Genomic DNA, 16,044 nt, shown 5'->3' on the forward strand with positions numbered 1-16,044 from the left:
TGTTGAAGGACTGGGTGCTACCCTGTAAGCTGCTTCATGTGGTGTTTGAGGTATGAGGGGTTTATACATCCCTCCTGCCTTTAAAGCACATAAGAAGAGGAAAGGATTATTAGGATTACTGTAATTTAGATTAGTTGATTACATGAAATCCACCTAATTTTTTGCCTAATACCTAACTGACCATCAGCAGTATCATTGGAAACCTGCAGGTATGTGCGACCTGTGCTACTTTTTATTATCCTTTAGGGCACTGCTGACAACAGAGAGACAGAAGTTACTCAGTAGTCAGTTGCTGTTATTATTTATAGGAACTACCTTGTAAACACACTCTTCCACATATGAAGGGATATTCACCCTCCCTAGTTGTTGAAACTCAACTTGGTCTCTACGCACAACATATAATGCGCTTATATTTATCATACAAACATAAAGGATGTGATATGAAAATACAACTACTTAGTTCAATATCTTTTTAAAGTGTTTACAGTAGTCTGCTAGTGTGCAGTTTTCAATATTTAACTTGGCTGGTGGTACTGTATTATGTAAATAGTCATTCCCTGGTTGAAACTAAGGTGTGGTTCAAACAGGTTACATAATGTGGTGAGCATACTTTGTACTGCTCAGGTCAAATCAGTCCAACCAGTACCTTATTTTCTCATTTCAATGGCACTTGGTCTAGCTTTCTTTGGAACTGAGTTCATTCTACTTTTTTTGTTGCAAGTTGTTTGGCCACAACTTACAAGCATATTGACACAACAAGGAACTTGTCACACATCCATGAACATATAATTAATGTGATCTGTATTTACTACACTCAATGTGTTTTCTGTCTTTTTCTGTTATCTGCTCAGATGCTCACTAACTCACCTGGGCTTCTACAGCATAATAGCCATACAACAACAGGGCCACAGGTGTAAACTACTTCAGTACTGTGCTAAAATTAGGCCTACTCCATTAAAAAAAATGTTCATTCATTTTGGTGCTTCTTTTGATCCCTGAGCTTTTAACAAGCATTTTTAACAATTGGACAGAACATGAACCCTCATATTTTGTGTTTTCCCCCCCTAAATATTCAGTTAATGCTCTCTGGACTTTGGAAGTATTTTTGTGTGTGTCTGCATTATTATACCTACATTATAATCAATCCACTACTTTTTGGCTACTTGATATATCTTTTTAGAACTGTGATATTGAATTTGTTCCAATTTATGCTGCTTTTGAAAAACACATTTTTAATGTCACCGATCTGACACCGACGTACCCGGATGAACAAAAAGCGACTTTGCCAAAAAATGACTGGGGGATCGCCTTGTTACAGGAATGTTCTTTCTGGCTCAAAATGACTTGATATCATTTATGAGAGATGTGTTTGACAGATTATAGACCAACAAGTCATTTATAACAGGCCTGTCATCATTTTTTTTTTCCAAACACATACCGGAAATCCCTTTTTGGCAGGGTTTCTCCAAAAACGAAACTGTGAGCATACACTGTTTGCAGCACACCGTGCAAACAACATATCGCACACAGGCGGCACTGCTTTCTTTGTTCCTCTATTAGCCTGCATTCTGGAGCAGAGAAAAGACTCTGTCGGTACTTCGCCAAGGTAAGATAATTGCCTTGCCATGTTTTGTTCCATATTACAATCTCCATGCGTAGTTTTAAGTGACCCGGTTAATGCACTACAATATGATTCTAATATATTGAACTTGCTTGGTGTAACATGGTATTGTGCAGAGATGCAATGGGCATGAAAATGTGGAATATTGAAATGTCTTGTAGGCTCATGGTGGTTGCCCGGGGCGGCATCGTGGTGGGGGGCGGATAAAAAAATTGCTCGTACTTATGCTGCCCCGACATCAGCCAGCGCGTACTGGGAATGGCCTAGGCACCGATCGGTTTTCTATCGCCCATTTGCTGGGAGTAAGGGCGCCCTCCGTTAGCGAGGTGCGCCTGCTGCTTGCGGCACAGGGAGGAGAGGGCGGCGGAGGATTCTCTGGCTGGAGCAGCATCTAATAACCAGCTCGCAGAATAAAACAAAATAAAAGCAAACAACAAACACGAAAACACCAGACATTATGACACAGATTTATAATTTGCACCGATGTTTTTTCGAAACGTGAAAAGTGAGCGCGACAGCCCTCGGTGCGCCTGCTCGCTGCTGAAGTCAAAGTAAACTTTATTGTCATCTCCGCTACATACAGTCCAGTATATAGAGAGACGAGGCTCCAGTTACAGCAGTGCAAGTAAACAAACAATAAATATAAAAAGAGTAAGAAAATAAATATACACTTTAGGACCAGGGGTAAAGGGATCAATAACAATTTATAATTTACAGTTTGATGATTTAAAGTCTCACACACAACCTGCCGAAAGGGGAGGGGGGCCGGCTGCTTCCAAATAGAGCACATTTCATTCATAATGATGTAAATCCAAGCCCATTATGTATTCGTGATTTGAATCCTGGGTTGTGTGAAATCCCAGAAATACACCTTAGACAAAGTGAATCTGTGAACTAAGGTGTAGGTCTATTAGGTTATGTTGTGGTGATCCTCGAGTTGGTGGATTTGTGGTCATACTGGAGTGCAAAATTAAAACCAGTGGAAGATGGACAAGAAAAGTTCAAAGCCATCAGGTGCTCAGTTTAGAAAAAATAGAAAAGAAGAGGAGAAACTAGCAAAAGATACAGGTAAGCAGGTGTGTCATTGGATAATGGCAGGGCATGTATCCTGAAACAATCAGAATCAGAATACTTTATTAATCCCTAAAGAAAATTATGTGGGTTACAGTTGCTCCAAGAAGAAATGGTAAAAATAGTAACAGTAACAGACTAAACTCCAAAAAATATATTAGGTTACAGATTTTAATATTAATTAGTCATTGTCAATTGTTGATTTGTCCTGTTCTCATTGTATGACGAATTATGATGGCGGTTTAGTAGCCGTTTGCATGTAATGCATACTCTCTCTCTCTTCGTGTGTGTGTTTCTCTGGTGAAATTCAGTATGGTTCCGACAACAGTTTTATGTTAATTTACAATCCTTAATATGTTTTATGTGTGTGTGTGGGCGGGGGAGGAGGGCCAGAGGGAGTGTTCGCCCGGGGCGCCAAACAGGCTAGGACCGCCACTGTTTACGACTAAAAACAGACCTGCAATACAAATGCATTATTTGGGAGCAGGTTATGAATAAAAACGTGTGATCACGTTAAGCCCACACAGCCCAGTTTTTAAACAGAAAAAAAAAAAAGATGCCACAACAGCAGCAGTGATGATGACGCTAGCACACTAACGTGGAGGCAGAGTCTGTTTACACAACACAAGGAGCAAAGAGACGGAGCCGTTACCGAAGCAGTGAGCTCAGAGTGAAAGAAAATGTGCTTCTAGCGTCCAAAACAGCAGCGCTGTTCCTGTAATCACCGTTAACACCTTTACTGGGGAAAAGGTAGCAGGAATTTGCTCTGAGGATATCCTTCATCAAAGCACCTGATCAACAAACTCCATAATGAAGAAAAGGGAACTTTTTAACTGCTCCATCGACCGCCGTTTGTTTTACACAGCAAAAACAAACTGCACTATTCCCCTGCACTAAATTGTATTAAAATCTGCAGATTAACTGTTTACTTAGTCTAACACCTGACTGGTTTAATTATACAGATTGCTGAAGGCTGACGGCGGCCATCCTATTTAACATGGAAGCGATACCTGCAGCAAACGATGGTAAGTCGAAAGGGGAGTGTGAGGTGTACTAGAACATGTTAATTTCAAAGGCTGTAACATTTTTAAAAGATAAAAAGTGAAATGATATGAAATATTGTATTCATGAAATTGCATTATCATTTATTACCAGGCAGTTAAAGATTCAGGCCGCACAGCTGTGGACTTTTCTATGTCAGGCAGTCTGCACACGGAGAAGTGAAGTACAATTCACAATTCAAAACATATATTAGACATATGAAAACACGAAATATTTGTGATTGGCTACTGATGGGGAAATGCCATGGTTCAGATTCAATGCTCCCTGATTTGTTCCTCTCGTGGTCCTTCCACATGGCAATGGTCTTTGACCTCCAGTCAGGGATCTTGTCCTGCGTGAGAACATTCCTCCCTACTTTACAGTTGTTACCAGGGATGTTTTATTTCCATGCTGATGTCAGCTTTAACCCACACAATAAAGTCTCCATTTCTTGTTGACTAGAACACCCGGTTATATCCCCCCACACACAAGGCCAAGGCAGTCTCTCCTATCTGAAACTGGTGTGTAAGCCTGTAGCAATTGATAGATGATCTGATATCCTCGTGTTGGTAATGTTCCCACATCATCATAATAAATGTTGTTCCAGGTTCAACATTGCAAGGGACCAATCACATTGTTGTGACATCATACTTTTGCAAGCCAAGTGATTCATTCATTTATGAAATTCCAATGTTGCAAGGACATTATGTATAGTGCTTACCGTTTATTAAAGAACAGTATCCGGAAATGCAACGAATTGCTGGATTGGCGGACAGAGGCGGTTTCTTGCACGTTTAGTGATGTGTCGGTCGCGAACGAAACGGCTCTTAGAGCCGCCTCTTTGAAGTGAACGACAAGAGCCGGCTCCTTATTGGGAGCCTTGTTTTTTTTTTTTCTTTCTCTCACCCTCTCTCTCGCCCTTTTTTCCGCTTCACTCCGCACGCGAGCCTTGTGTTTTGCGCTGGGAAGAGGAGGGAGGGGCGGTAGTTGCACTCGCAGTAGCACAGGAACAGAGCAGGAGGGAAAGAGAGAGAAAGAGAGCCAGGGACAACAACGTCACATTAGAAAGGTATAATAATCATCCACAACTATTTTCAGTTGCGGATGATAAAGGATTCAGAAAGTTTATTCCTGCAGGCCCATATGACAGAGAATGTGCATCTTCTTTTTGTCTTCATATATTAATTTATATTTCATTGTGTTGTGGTTTGCAGTGTTTTGTGTTGTTTCACTTTAAATTTGTTTAAAAGGAAAAAGCTGAAAATTTAAATAGTTAAAAGTTTAAAATGTAAATAGTTGGGTTTTGTATCATATGATTTATTTATTACATTTTATGTGGAGTGAATAAATAAAAGTATATTTACGGTGGCCCCTACAGACAAAGCACATACAAACTCCAAAACACTTACAAACTCCAATATATATTTATATATAAACACATATAAATAAAAACAGAGTTGTTTTTTACATTAGGAATTCATTTTGTGCACAATTTTATATTGTTGTTAATAATAAATTAATTAAAGCAACAAAACAACTTGAAGAGCCCGTTGGGAGCCAAAAGAGCCGGCTCTTTTTAGTGAGTCGAGCCGAAAGAGCCGGTTCTCTAAAAAGAGCCGGAAATCCCATCACTACGCACGTTAAGTAGATTCTTTTTTTTTTGTTTTTTTTTTTAAGGCGTTTTTTTCCAAAGTCGCAAAAGTATGACGTCACAACAATGTGATTGGTCACTTGCAATGTTGAAACTTGACACAACATTTATTATGATGACGTGGGAACAACACCGACACGAGGATATCAGAGGATATCAGATGGTGCGTAGCAATTTACCTTCAACACTCCACTCTCTGTGCCTCTTAGTTAACCATTGTTGGTGTGATTTTGATGCTATTTCAATAGAATAGAATTAAAATGAACTGAAAATTTCTAGGCGCAGACAGGAAGTAGAGGTTGGAGAGATTAGTGGTCACAGTGTCACCTGAGTGTGAAGTGTTTGTGAACAGAATCGACAGCCCCAAATCTGCAGCCATTGCTCTTAGTTGGGAAAAGGGCGAAGTGTGCGTTGCGAATGAGTTGCTGCCCCAAGCAGAGTTTCTTAAGGTCTTGTTTACCAGTGAGGGGAGGCTGAGGGGAGAGCTGGGTAACTGGCAGACAGACTAGTGCAGCATCAGTAGCAACACTGTACTGGTTTGCGGTGGTGAAGTGCGAGCGGGAAACAGTCGATTTACAGTCCATCTACATTCCTACCCTTACCAATGATCATGAGTTGTGGATAGTGATTGAAAGAATGAGACTGCAGACAAAAGCGACAGCAGTTAGCTTAGAGATAGGACGAGGAGCTTGGTCATTCGGGAAAGGCTCAGAGTATAGCTGCTGCTCCTCTTTATTGGAAAGAGCCAGTTGAAGGGGTTCGGACGTCCGATCAGACGTCCGAACCCCTTCCGTCTGTCAGGAATGTTCCACTGTGAGAAGGCCTCGGGGTAGACCCAGCACACTGGATAGATTTTGACTCTGGGCTGCCTGGTTGTGTTTTTATTTCAGTTATTTTATATTGGAGTCTAAATGACCCAGATTAGTTCATCATTAAAATGCAAATGAAAACTAGTACAGATTTTTGGTTGACAAAATATGTAAAGAAACAAAAAGTAGCAAAAATAATAATAATCTATGTTTTCTTAGACGACATTAATTACCTTTGGTAGTCCATGAATGCAAAATATGTTCATCAGATGAAGGTTAACATGCACCTTATACTATACATTAGTGTCTAATAATAAATTACACAACACTGCGTGAGTTTTTTTTCTCTAGTATTCTGCCTTAAAGATCCTATATCAGTAAGCTCTATTCTTGAATATTTGTAATGTGTAAATTCTAATGTAAAATCTGACAGTATTTCGCATTGGATTCAGGAGACATTTGGTACAATAACTCTATCAGGAAAGATAAAATTTACTAAAGTTATAGTCAGTTCCAGTTTCAAAAGTTAATGATAAAATTTGACAACATAAATGACCCAGCAAAAATAATACAGGACTTAATGTGACGGTTTTTCTTTTTGACAGATGGAATGTGATGATAAGTAAAAACCAATACTGATGTGTGACAAAACAAGAAAGGAAATCATGGGTGAGTGAAGTTTGTTTTTATGAGATCCCTTTTTTTTCTTTTTTCTTTTTTTTTTACATACATGATACTTTTAGGTTTCTGTAGACTAATTGTATTTTGTTGTTTTAAACATTCCATGTTTAACTGGCTTTATCATCAGTGTATAATAACCAGACAGCTGAAAATGACTAACTATTTGCTAAATCTGGGCTATGGTAACTGCTTTAGTACAAACATCATCCTCTACTACAGCGGTCCCCAACCCTTTTTGCGCCACGGACCGGTTTAATGTCAGACAATATTTTCACCGACCGGCCTTTAAGGTGTCACGGATAAATACAACATGCTCTCTGGTTGCTATAGTAAAATGCGTAAGCATTTCGCATAAACACGGGAAAAGACCCAGGGAAACCAAGTTAACAATAAAAACTCTGAAAAACCCTGAAAACCATAAATTTCACACCTGAGCCTCAACTCTCGGGGCCCGGTACCAAACGACCGGTACCACTGCTCTACTACACCAACTTAACATGACAAAATTAAGTCAGATTAAAACATATTTAGATGTATGCACTTTACATGGACATCTTCACATCTTCACCATATTGTCCTTCTTCCTGGCTTAAGAACTTTTAAATGTTACAGCTTCTTTAGTTGAATAAATACCTACTATATTACCAAAAATATAGTAGGTATTCATTATTATTATTATTATTAATAAAGTATTGTTAATATAGTAGGATTTATTATTAGCTGAAAATGACAAGTTGTGGGGGAATTTTCAAACCATTCTTTTAGGAAAAGGCAATAAAATACTATGAAAACACCTCAATACACATAAAGGTATTATTAGAAAATTGTACATAAAGTTTCAAAAGTAAAAATAATATATATACATAATATACATAATCTTCTGTAAAGCATATATTTGCAGTGGCTGTCCTGTGAGAAAAAAAGATCAGTTGTTTGTAAGCTCAGAATCACAGGCTTACATCTTTTTTTTCCCCACAAAGTGTATTCAAATATTAGTAACAAAAAAAACATCTAAAAAGGCTTGAGCCATGTGTGACATAGTTAGATATCATTATTTACAAGCAGAATATCAATGCACAATGAAGATATAGTGTTGGCAAAAGAGCTCATTAAATCTGCTAAATTCAGACATTCCTATAGATGCTAATCTGACAGTTCTGTATTAGTGCTGCTGTCCCCTCTCCATCATCTTCAAAGTCATCTTCAAACTGCTTCCCCCTGCTCTCAGCCTACCAGGCTGAGCTGTTTCGGGACTTGGGCCACCTGCTGGATAAAGGTACTCCTACAGTTTGGGTGGAGATATTTATCGTCACTGATCTTATTCTCTGGACCTCTATGGGCGATAAAAAAATAAATAAAAACGCCACTACCACAGCCACAGCCAGGCATAGAGTCAAGGATGTTTACAAAAAAAATCTGAAAGTGGAGGTCAGTCTGTCACCTGAGACATCCCCCAGGTCCATTAGCTGCCAGAGATGCATGTGCAGTCAATCCATGGGTGTTAACAACTGTTGCCAGGGATTACAGACTACAGTTTGCAACAAAACTACCCACTTTCAGTGGCGTGGGTTCAGTTGCTACAGGGGAAGCCACAAAGGCTTTAGAGAGCAAAATCTCCTCTCTCTTTAGCCGAGGGGCAATAAGAGGAAATTAATCTAGACTTTTATTCCAGATATTTCCTCATTCTGTCCCATTCTGGATTTACGCTCCCTCAATTCTCATCTCAGAAACTACAAATTTAGAATGTTAACACAAAATGTGCTGTTTTGATCTATTTGATGGAGTGACTGGTTCACATCTACAGAATGATTTCCACATAAGCTTTAGTCCAGCACACAGGAAATTCCTAAGGTTTGTCTTCCAGGGCATAGCCTACAAATATCAAACCCTCCATTTGGGATCGGCCCTTGCCCCAAGGGTTTTCACCAGGTGTGTTGAAGCAGTTCAGAGCAACCATTTGACCTGCTTCAACACACTTGGTGTGTTGAAGCAGGTCAAATGGTTGCTCTGTTTCGCAACAGAAAGCTGGTCTCATTAAGAACTTGTATTTAACTGGGCTGGTAGGCACTGAAAACTGCTGCAGATCTGCTCTCCAGATCTTCTTTATGGAGAATGGGCACTCAATACAGAAATAGTGCACCAGTTGTGCATAGAGGTTTGGCCAGGCGAACCTCTATGCACAGTTCCTGTCTGCAGTTTTTCCCAAATTATAGAAAGGTGGCTCTGTGCCCTAAGCCTACCTTTGTGTCTAAGGTTAGGGAGTCTACCATTGGAGCTATCAGCTTTTCATCCACCGGCCATTTGCTGATTAGAGCCAGAGGCGGCTTAATTCACTTTGTCCTGTCTGCGCATTATGCATTTAGCTAAACAGGACTCAGGGGTTTAGGAAAAGCAACCAATTCTTTGTGTCCTGGGCTACCTCTCATAGAATGAAGCCTATGTCACATCTATGGCACAGGGGCTATTATAAAAGGATGTCTGTGTATGCAGCTTGCCTCTCGCCACATACATAATGCGATTAGGCGGAACGGCGAAAAAATGTTTTAATATACAAGGAATTTCAAAATAAAGAAGCAGTATAATATATTGTCAGTTTTTGTCATAAATAAAAAAAGTTATTGTCACACATATTATTTAACTGATGTTTTTATGCATAGGGTAATTCATGTTTTGTTCTGCTTTTTTGTCCTTTCGCAGCTGACACACCTCAGCAGTCACCCAAGAATTGGACTGAATCTGAAGTAAGCACCTGGCTAAGATCAATTGGAGTGAAGGAACAGTACATAGAAAAGCTCCATGAAGAAGAAGTAAATGGACAAATCCTACTTGCACTAAATGAGGACTTTCTAAAAACAAAAATCTACATGAAGTCAGGGCCTGCTCATTTGATTATTCAGAGAAGAGATGAGCTTATCAACTCTCAGCAAAAATGTCAAGAAAAGAAAAAAACTACTGGTTCCAAAAGAACTGAGTTTGAGGAAAAGAGGAGTCAGAAATTGGTTCAGTCTCTTTCAACAGTAAGTGATGGTCCTCCAGCACAAACTACAGAGACAGAACAAGATGTCTTTGAGGAGAACCACGCTTCTCAGGAACAATGTGTGTTAATCTCAAAGGAAGACTGTAAACCAAGGCCATTTGATCAAGAAGGGATTGATTTTTTATATGTGAAACACAGAATCCTGCAGCCTGAATCAGGTGCTTTTAATCTGATATCGCCATGCCACGAATTTAAGTCTTTTGCTGTAGCTGCTACATTGGATCGCACAAGACTCCAAGCTAAGTTTGCCAAAGAGGTTCTTAAATTTGCAGCTGGTTGTATGAATATCAGATCAAATGGCACAATACACTTTGGTGTGATGGACAGCAAGGAGGATGGAGAATATGTGCACGGTGAGATAACTGGTATCCCTGTAACAGACAAGGATATTTATGTCGATGCTTTGGACTACATTGAAAGGAGTTTCTCCTCTGACAAAGAGCACATACGCCAGTGTGTGCGACCGCCAAGGTTCATTGAGGTTATAGATCGACAAAGTACAGAAAAGCGATATGTGGTAGAGGTTGACATTGTGCCATTAATAAGTATTGTCAAGAACAAAGTGTATGCAGTCCGTCTGCCAAATTTCAAAGAATCGGCAAACAAAGTAGAGTATGAGAAAGAGATGATTTTGCGAAGAGTGGGTTCAAAAACGGAGCCAGTGAGTGACAAGGACCTAAGTGACTTTTACCAAAGAGTCAAAGATCGTGATGCTCAAAGAGAAGAAGCAGAAAAAAATCATTTCCTTATTGCTCCAGAAGTGTGTCAAGACCTTGGAAGGAAACTCACCATGCTGATGACCAGTGGTAAGAAATTCATTGAAAAGGAAAAATGGTTCATACTCGTAACAAACAAATTCAAACCTGATGACCTTTGTAACATTGACTGGCTGATTAACATGAATATTTTCTGCGTGTTTGACTTTGACCCAGACTCAAAGATATCAGGTCTTTGCAGTAGATACCTTGAGTACCGTGCTGCAAACATGCATTTTTTGCAAAGCTACAGAATATCCACTGGCACAAGCATCAAAGAATTCACAAACCATCTGCATTTATTTGATCAAACTAGTTGGATCTTTTGCAATGGCCATACTGACTTCAAAGGAAATGAAACTTCATGTGACGAAATGACTTGGATCAAGACAAAAATGACTTTACTCCGAGAGTCTGTGTCTTTGATCTGTAAACAGATTTTGCCAAAAGGTACATTCCAGGTCATATTCCTATTAACATCACCAGTTGAGAAACCACTCTTGCACACCTTCTATGAGTTTTTCACAGACATGGAAGGCCATGAAGACATCATCTGCATCTGTGAATCAGAGGAAAACTTCCATAAGTGGCAAAGCTTTGCAGAGGGTTCATGTGGGAAAGAAGCTCTAAACAATTCCAGTGTTGTTGGAATGAAAATGAGCCACATTAATGCAACTCTGCAACATATACAACCTATGAAAGTGTGTTTCACCAAACACTTGCCGGTCTTTGTGAAAGGAACATGTCGTCTTGAAACACAAGTAGAGGAACAGATGTACTCACTGGAGATTCTAACGGTCAATCATTGCAATGAAACATGCAAAGAATTCATCAATGAGAAAAAAGAAAACATTGAGCGCCAGTTCTACCATGGTGGGAGAGTGACCTGGTTGAATTTCTGGCTTGCTGAGAACAAATATGCTGGAGAGGTCATTGAAAGAGATGCTTATCACGATACTTCCAAACTTCTCAACGATGCCTTGAAATACAATGCAGACCAGACTCCAGTGAATATCATAAACATCTACCATCACCCAGGAAGTGGTGGAAGCACTGTGGCAAGACAAGTGCTGTGGAACAACAGAAAAAGTCTAAGGTGTGCGGTTGTGAAGCCCTCATATCCAGTTTCTGTTGTTGCACAACATGCAGTTGAACTAAGAGAATATGAAGAAAAGGATCCACAGAGATGTCTTCCTGTGCTGCTCCTCACTGAAGACTCAGACAAAGAATATCTAGATGATCTCAGGAATGAATTAGAAGTTGCAGTTAATGTTAAACAAATCCAGTATGGCACCCTGTGTTTCATTTTGTTGAGCTGCAGACGCTCCCATGATCCAGAGAGAAGATGCAAGGAGTCTCCTTTACAGAATGTGTCTGTCACTCATAAACTGTCTGATCAAGAGAAGAGAAAGTTTTCTGGAAAACGGCAGGCACTCGAGGAAAGATATGAACCTCAATTCATTCTGACATTTGTTTTGATGAGTGAAGGATTCAGTGAGGTTTACGTTCATCAGTTTGTGAAACATCTGCTCCAAGACATTGACCGTCACTCTGTTGTCACTCGACTCATTCACTATGTAGCATTGCTGAACACAAATGTTCAAAACTCTTTCATCTCTCAATCGCACTGTGAAGCTTTGCTTGCCTTAACGATCCACTTGGAGAGGTTTCGCCACTACGAGTTTGAGAGCTCTCTAAGTGATCAGGCTAAGCTAGTCTTCTTGCACCTTCGAGATGACAAGACGCACATTGAATCAATCAGAATCATCCACCCACTTGTTGCAAAAGAAATTCTTCAACAACTTCTGGGACCCCAACAAACTCAAAGCAGTTTGGCGATGGATTTGCTCCACGAGGATGTGCTCTTTGAGCACAGATTTGGAAGGGATGAGTATCTCACATTTTTGAGACAACTTTTCATTCGGAGATCCAGGATAAGCAAAGGAGATAAATATGATAGCTTTTTCTCTCCTTTCATTGAGCATGTGTGTGAAAATGAGAAAAGCCCGGACAAAGCAATTGAGTTGCTCAAGGAAGCATTCGAGCGTTTCCATAATGATCCATTCTTTGCACAACAACTTGCTCGTCTTCATTATACTTATGAAAAGTTTGAAGAGGCTAAACACTGGGCAGAGACAGCAGCTAAACAGCTGCCCAACAACTCTTATATACTTGACACAAAGGGACAGGTATATAAGAAATGGTTCCAAGCAAAATGTAAAGCAATTGAAAATGTACCAAAGACGGTGCAAAACACAGCAGATGCTGTGGAAACTGCACTGAAAGCACTTGAGTGTTTTCAAGAATGTGAGAGAGCAGCTGATGCTGATATGGAACATGTCAACACTTCAGGATTTTTTCACGAAGTTGAGGTTGGGTGCAGCCTGCTCAAACTGATTTCTTCATTACAAGTGTTTGCAAACAGATCCAATGGCCATGCAGAATGTATGAAGTACCTGTTAACTGATTACATCCCAGAGGAAGTTGAAGATGTTTGGGAACCATTCCATAACCGTTTGAAAAAACTTCACAAGACAATGCAGGATGCATTGGAGTGGATTTCAGAGGACCTGAGTTACTTCCAGACAGACATTGGTGCAGATGAAGAAGAAACACCTGAAAGTCCCGAGGAGAAAATAAGCCATCCACTGACATGGCTGGCAAAAAAATCCTCTGAGTATGGAAAGTACTTCAGTGAAGCGTATTCCACTGCAGTCCTACAGCATGGTAAAGCAATCCCAGCCAACCTCACTCCTTTCCAAAAACGCATGATCATCTATCATCTTGGTGGCGGCAATATAACATCCATCCTTTCCAAGCTAACTGATCAGAGGGATGCAGTAAAACTTCTAGAGCATATAATTTCTCTCTACCCCAGTAATCCATTAAAAGCCAAATTCGGTCAAAGGGACATTGTCAATTACATTGTGGCCCATATTTCTCTGAACTGCCTGTCACCGCAAACTCACAAGGTAGCTCATTTGAAAGATCTACAAGCACTTTGTTGTCAGTTTCCATCTGATAAAAGGAAATGTTTGCCAAATGCCCTGTTCTTGCTTACATTGCTATTCTGGCCAGAGGATGACGACACAGAGCATGAGAAAGAAACCAAATATGAAATTGTACAATCAGCAGTTGAACACCTTGAAAAGGGTTACTGGAGCAAGATGAAAGACATTCCTCAGCGGAAGAGAAGGATTTATAGCCATTTTTTTCTGGGCAATGGGAATGGATTGGACAAGTTTGTTCACAAGAAAAAGTTTGAAAGAATCACCAAGTGGTTCTCAGTCACTGAAAAACGCATGAAGTGGGTTAGTGGTGAGGCATGGAAGATGCCACAGATTGCCACAATGCTGAAGCGGGTTTCTGGGTGGACTGAAGATCGTGTGGTTTATCTTGAAGGTCCTAAGAAAAAGAAGTTCAATATCCTGCCTCTCTATGTACCTTCAGTGCCTCATAGTAATGAAAACATCACCTTCTACCTGGGGTTCACCTTTAGAGGCCCTGTTGCCTGCAACATCCTTGTGAAAAAGTAGTTGGTTGTCAACTTGCTGAAGCGTGGGCCTAGAATCCAGCTTACTCCAAAGGGAAAGAAAAGATTGTGGATGATGACTGAAAAACCCACAAGCTTTAGACTGTTAGTCAGTTGGTCAAAAAACAAAACTTAAAACATGATTATATTCGTGAAGGTATTTAAGGTTCTTAAAAATACAACTGAACTTGCTTTGTTATAATATTGGCCTCACCTAGAAAGCACTTTGGGGTCATTTCAGCTTAAAATTGTTCTTTTTAAGTGTACTATATAAAGGAAAAAAAATTATATATTTACTCTGAATTTACAAATTAATACAAATGTATTCCTTAGCTTGTTAAATGTAATTTTTTAGGGTTCTGGTTGTTTTTGAATTCCTCTGTTTTCCTGTTTGTACTTATAGTTTAGAAGGACTGAAGTTCATACTTGGCTGACCATTTGTACACTGATTTTACAAGGTGTCTTATACATGTTTATGTAAGCAAACCTAACGTGCAACCATTCAGAATGCATAGCAATATCAATGGTTGTCAAATTGTGTTCCATTTTACATTATAAGTGTTCTTAAAACATGTAAAGAAAAAGAGAAAAAATTAATACATTAAACTCTTTTTCCATTTATGATTTTCTGTTGTTGATTCTTTGACATTTCTTCTCAATTTGATATCTCCACTCCAGCTTAAAATAAAATTATGATTTAACATTGGAACAACTGTCAGCTTTTAATGCAGACTTAACTGGAAGATGAACTTCCATTACATCAGAGGGTGTGGGACTGATAATTCATGAAGTATGTGAGAAGTTTTGTCTATTGCATGATGCATAAATGCAAAAGTAACATGAAGAACTGTGCACCTTTGAGTTAACTATCTTAGAAAAAATGTGGGTCCTGAAGGAAATCAGAATGGGGAAAAATGGAAGTTAGAAGCTGTTAATGTACCAAAAAACAAAATGTATTGCATTTTTTTCATAATCTCTATCAAAGCCTTATCATTCTTGCTTTTTTTGTTTTGTTTTGACTTGGATCAAAACAAAAATGACTTTACTCCGAGAGTCTGTGTCTTTGATCTGTAAACAGATTTTGCCAAAAGGTACATTCCACGTCATATTTCTATTATAATCACCAGTTGAGAAACCACTCTTGCACACCTTCTATGAGTTTTTGACAGACATGGAAGGTCATGAATACATCATCTGCATCTGTGAATCAGAGAAAAACTTCCAGAAATGGCAAAGCTTTGCAGAGGGTTCATGTGGGAAAGAAGCTGTAGACAATTCCAGTGTTGTTGGAATGAAAATGAGTCACATTAATGCAACTCTGCAACATATACAACCTATGAAAGTGTGTTTCACCAAACACTTGCCGGTCTTTGTGAAAGGGACGTGTCTTCTCGAAACACATGTAGAGGAACAGATGTACTCGCTGGAGATTCTGACGGTCAATCATTGTGATGAAACAAGCAAAGACTTCATCAGTGAGAAAAAAGAAAACATCAAACACCAGTTCTGCATTTTTATGTCCTTATAATATATAAAAATAATAATAATGAACTAAATACATTAAACTTCTTTTTTCAGTTTCAGCTTCTACAGTTCTGCTCAAACTAAAAGAATTATTTCACAGTGGAACAAATATCACCTAATAACGCAGACTTAATGGGACAATGCCATTACATCACGGGCTTGAGGAGATACTCAAATTAAAATTTTCTGCATTGAGGAACATTATTCTGTAATTTTTTTATATGTTTTTAAGACTGGTAAATCTCTGGTTTCTATACTTCTGAGAAACTCTGAGATGCTCTTTTTATATTTGTCATGTTACTGCTGCCAGTGAACCTAGTTA

At 39.3% G+C, this 16,044-nt stretch overlaps 1 protein-coding gene across 1 annotated transcript; it reads left to right on the forward strand.

Annotated features, from left to right (window-relative positions):
• Positions 1-6,805: 6,805 nt before the first annotated feature.
• LOC309704751 (sterile alpha motif domain-containing protein 9-like) lies at positions 6,806-14,819 on the forward strand. The gene is made up of 2 exons (XM_082530138.1): positions 6,806-6,862; positions 9,572-14,819. Exons 1-2 carry the CDS (start codon positions 6,832-6,834, stop codon positions 14,200-14,202), a joined length of 4,662 nt encoding a protein of 1,553 aa, XP_082386264.1. The 5' UTR covers positions 6,806-6,831; the 3' UTR covers positions 14,203-14,819.
• The last annotated feature ends 1,225 nt before the right edge of the window (positions 14,820-16,044 follow it).

Source organism: Aulonocara stuartgranti (genome assembly GCF_965226115.1).
Source record: "Aulonocara stuartgranti genome assembly, chromosome: 4".
In the NCBI taxonomy this organism is placed as follows: domain Eukaryota; kingdom Metazoa; phylum Chordata; class Actinopteri; order Cichliformes; family Cichlidae; genus Aulonocara; species Aulonocara stuartgranti.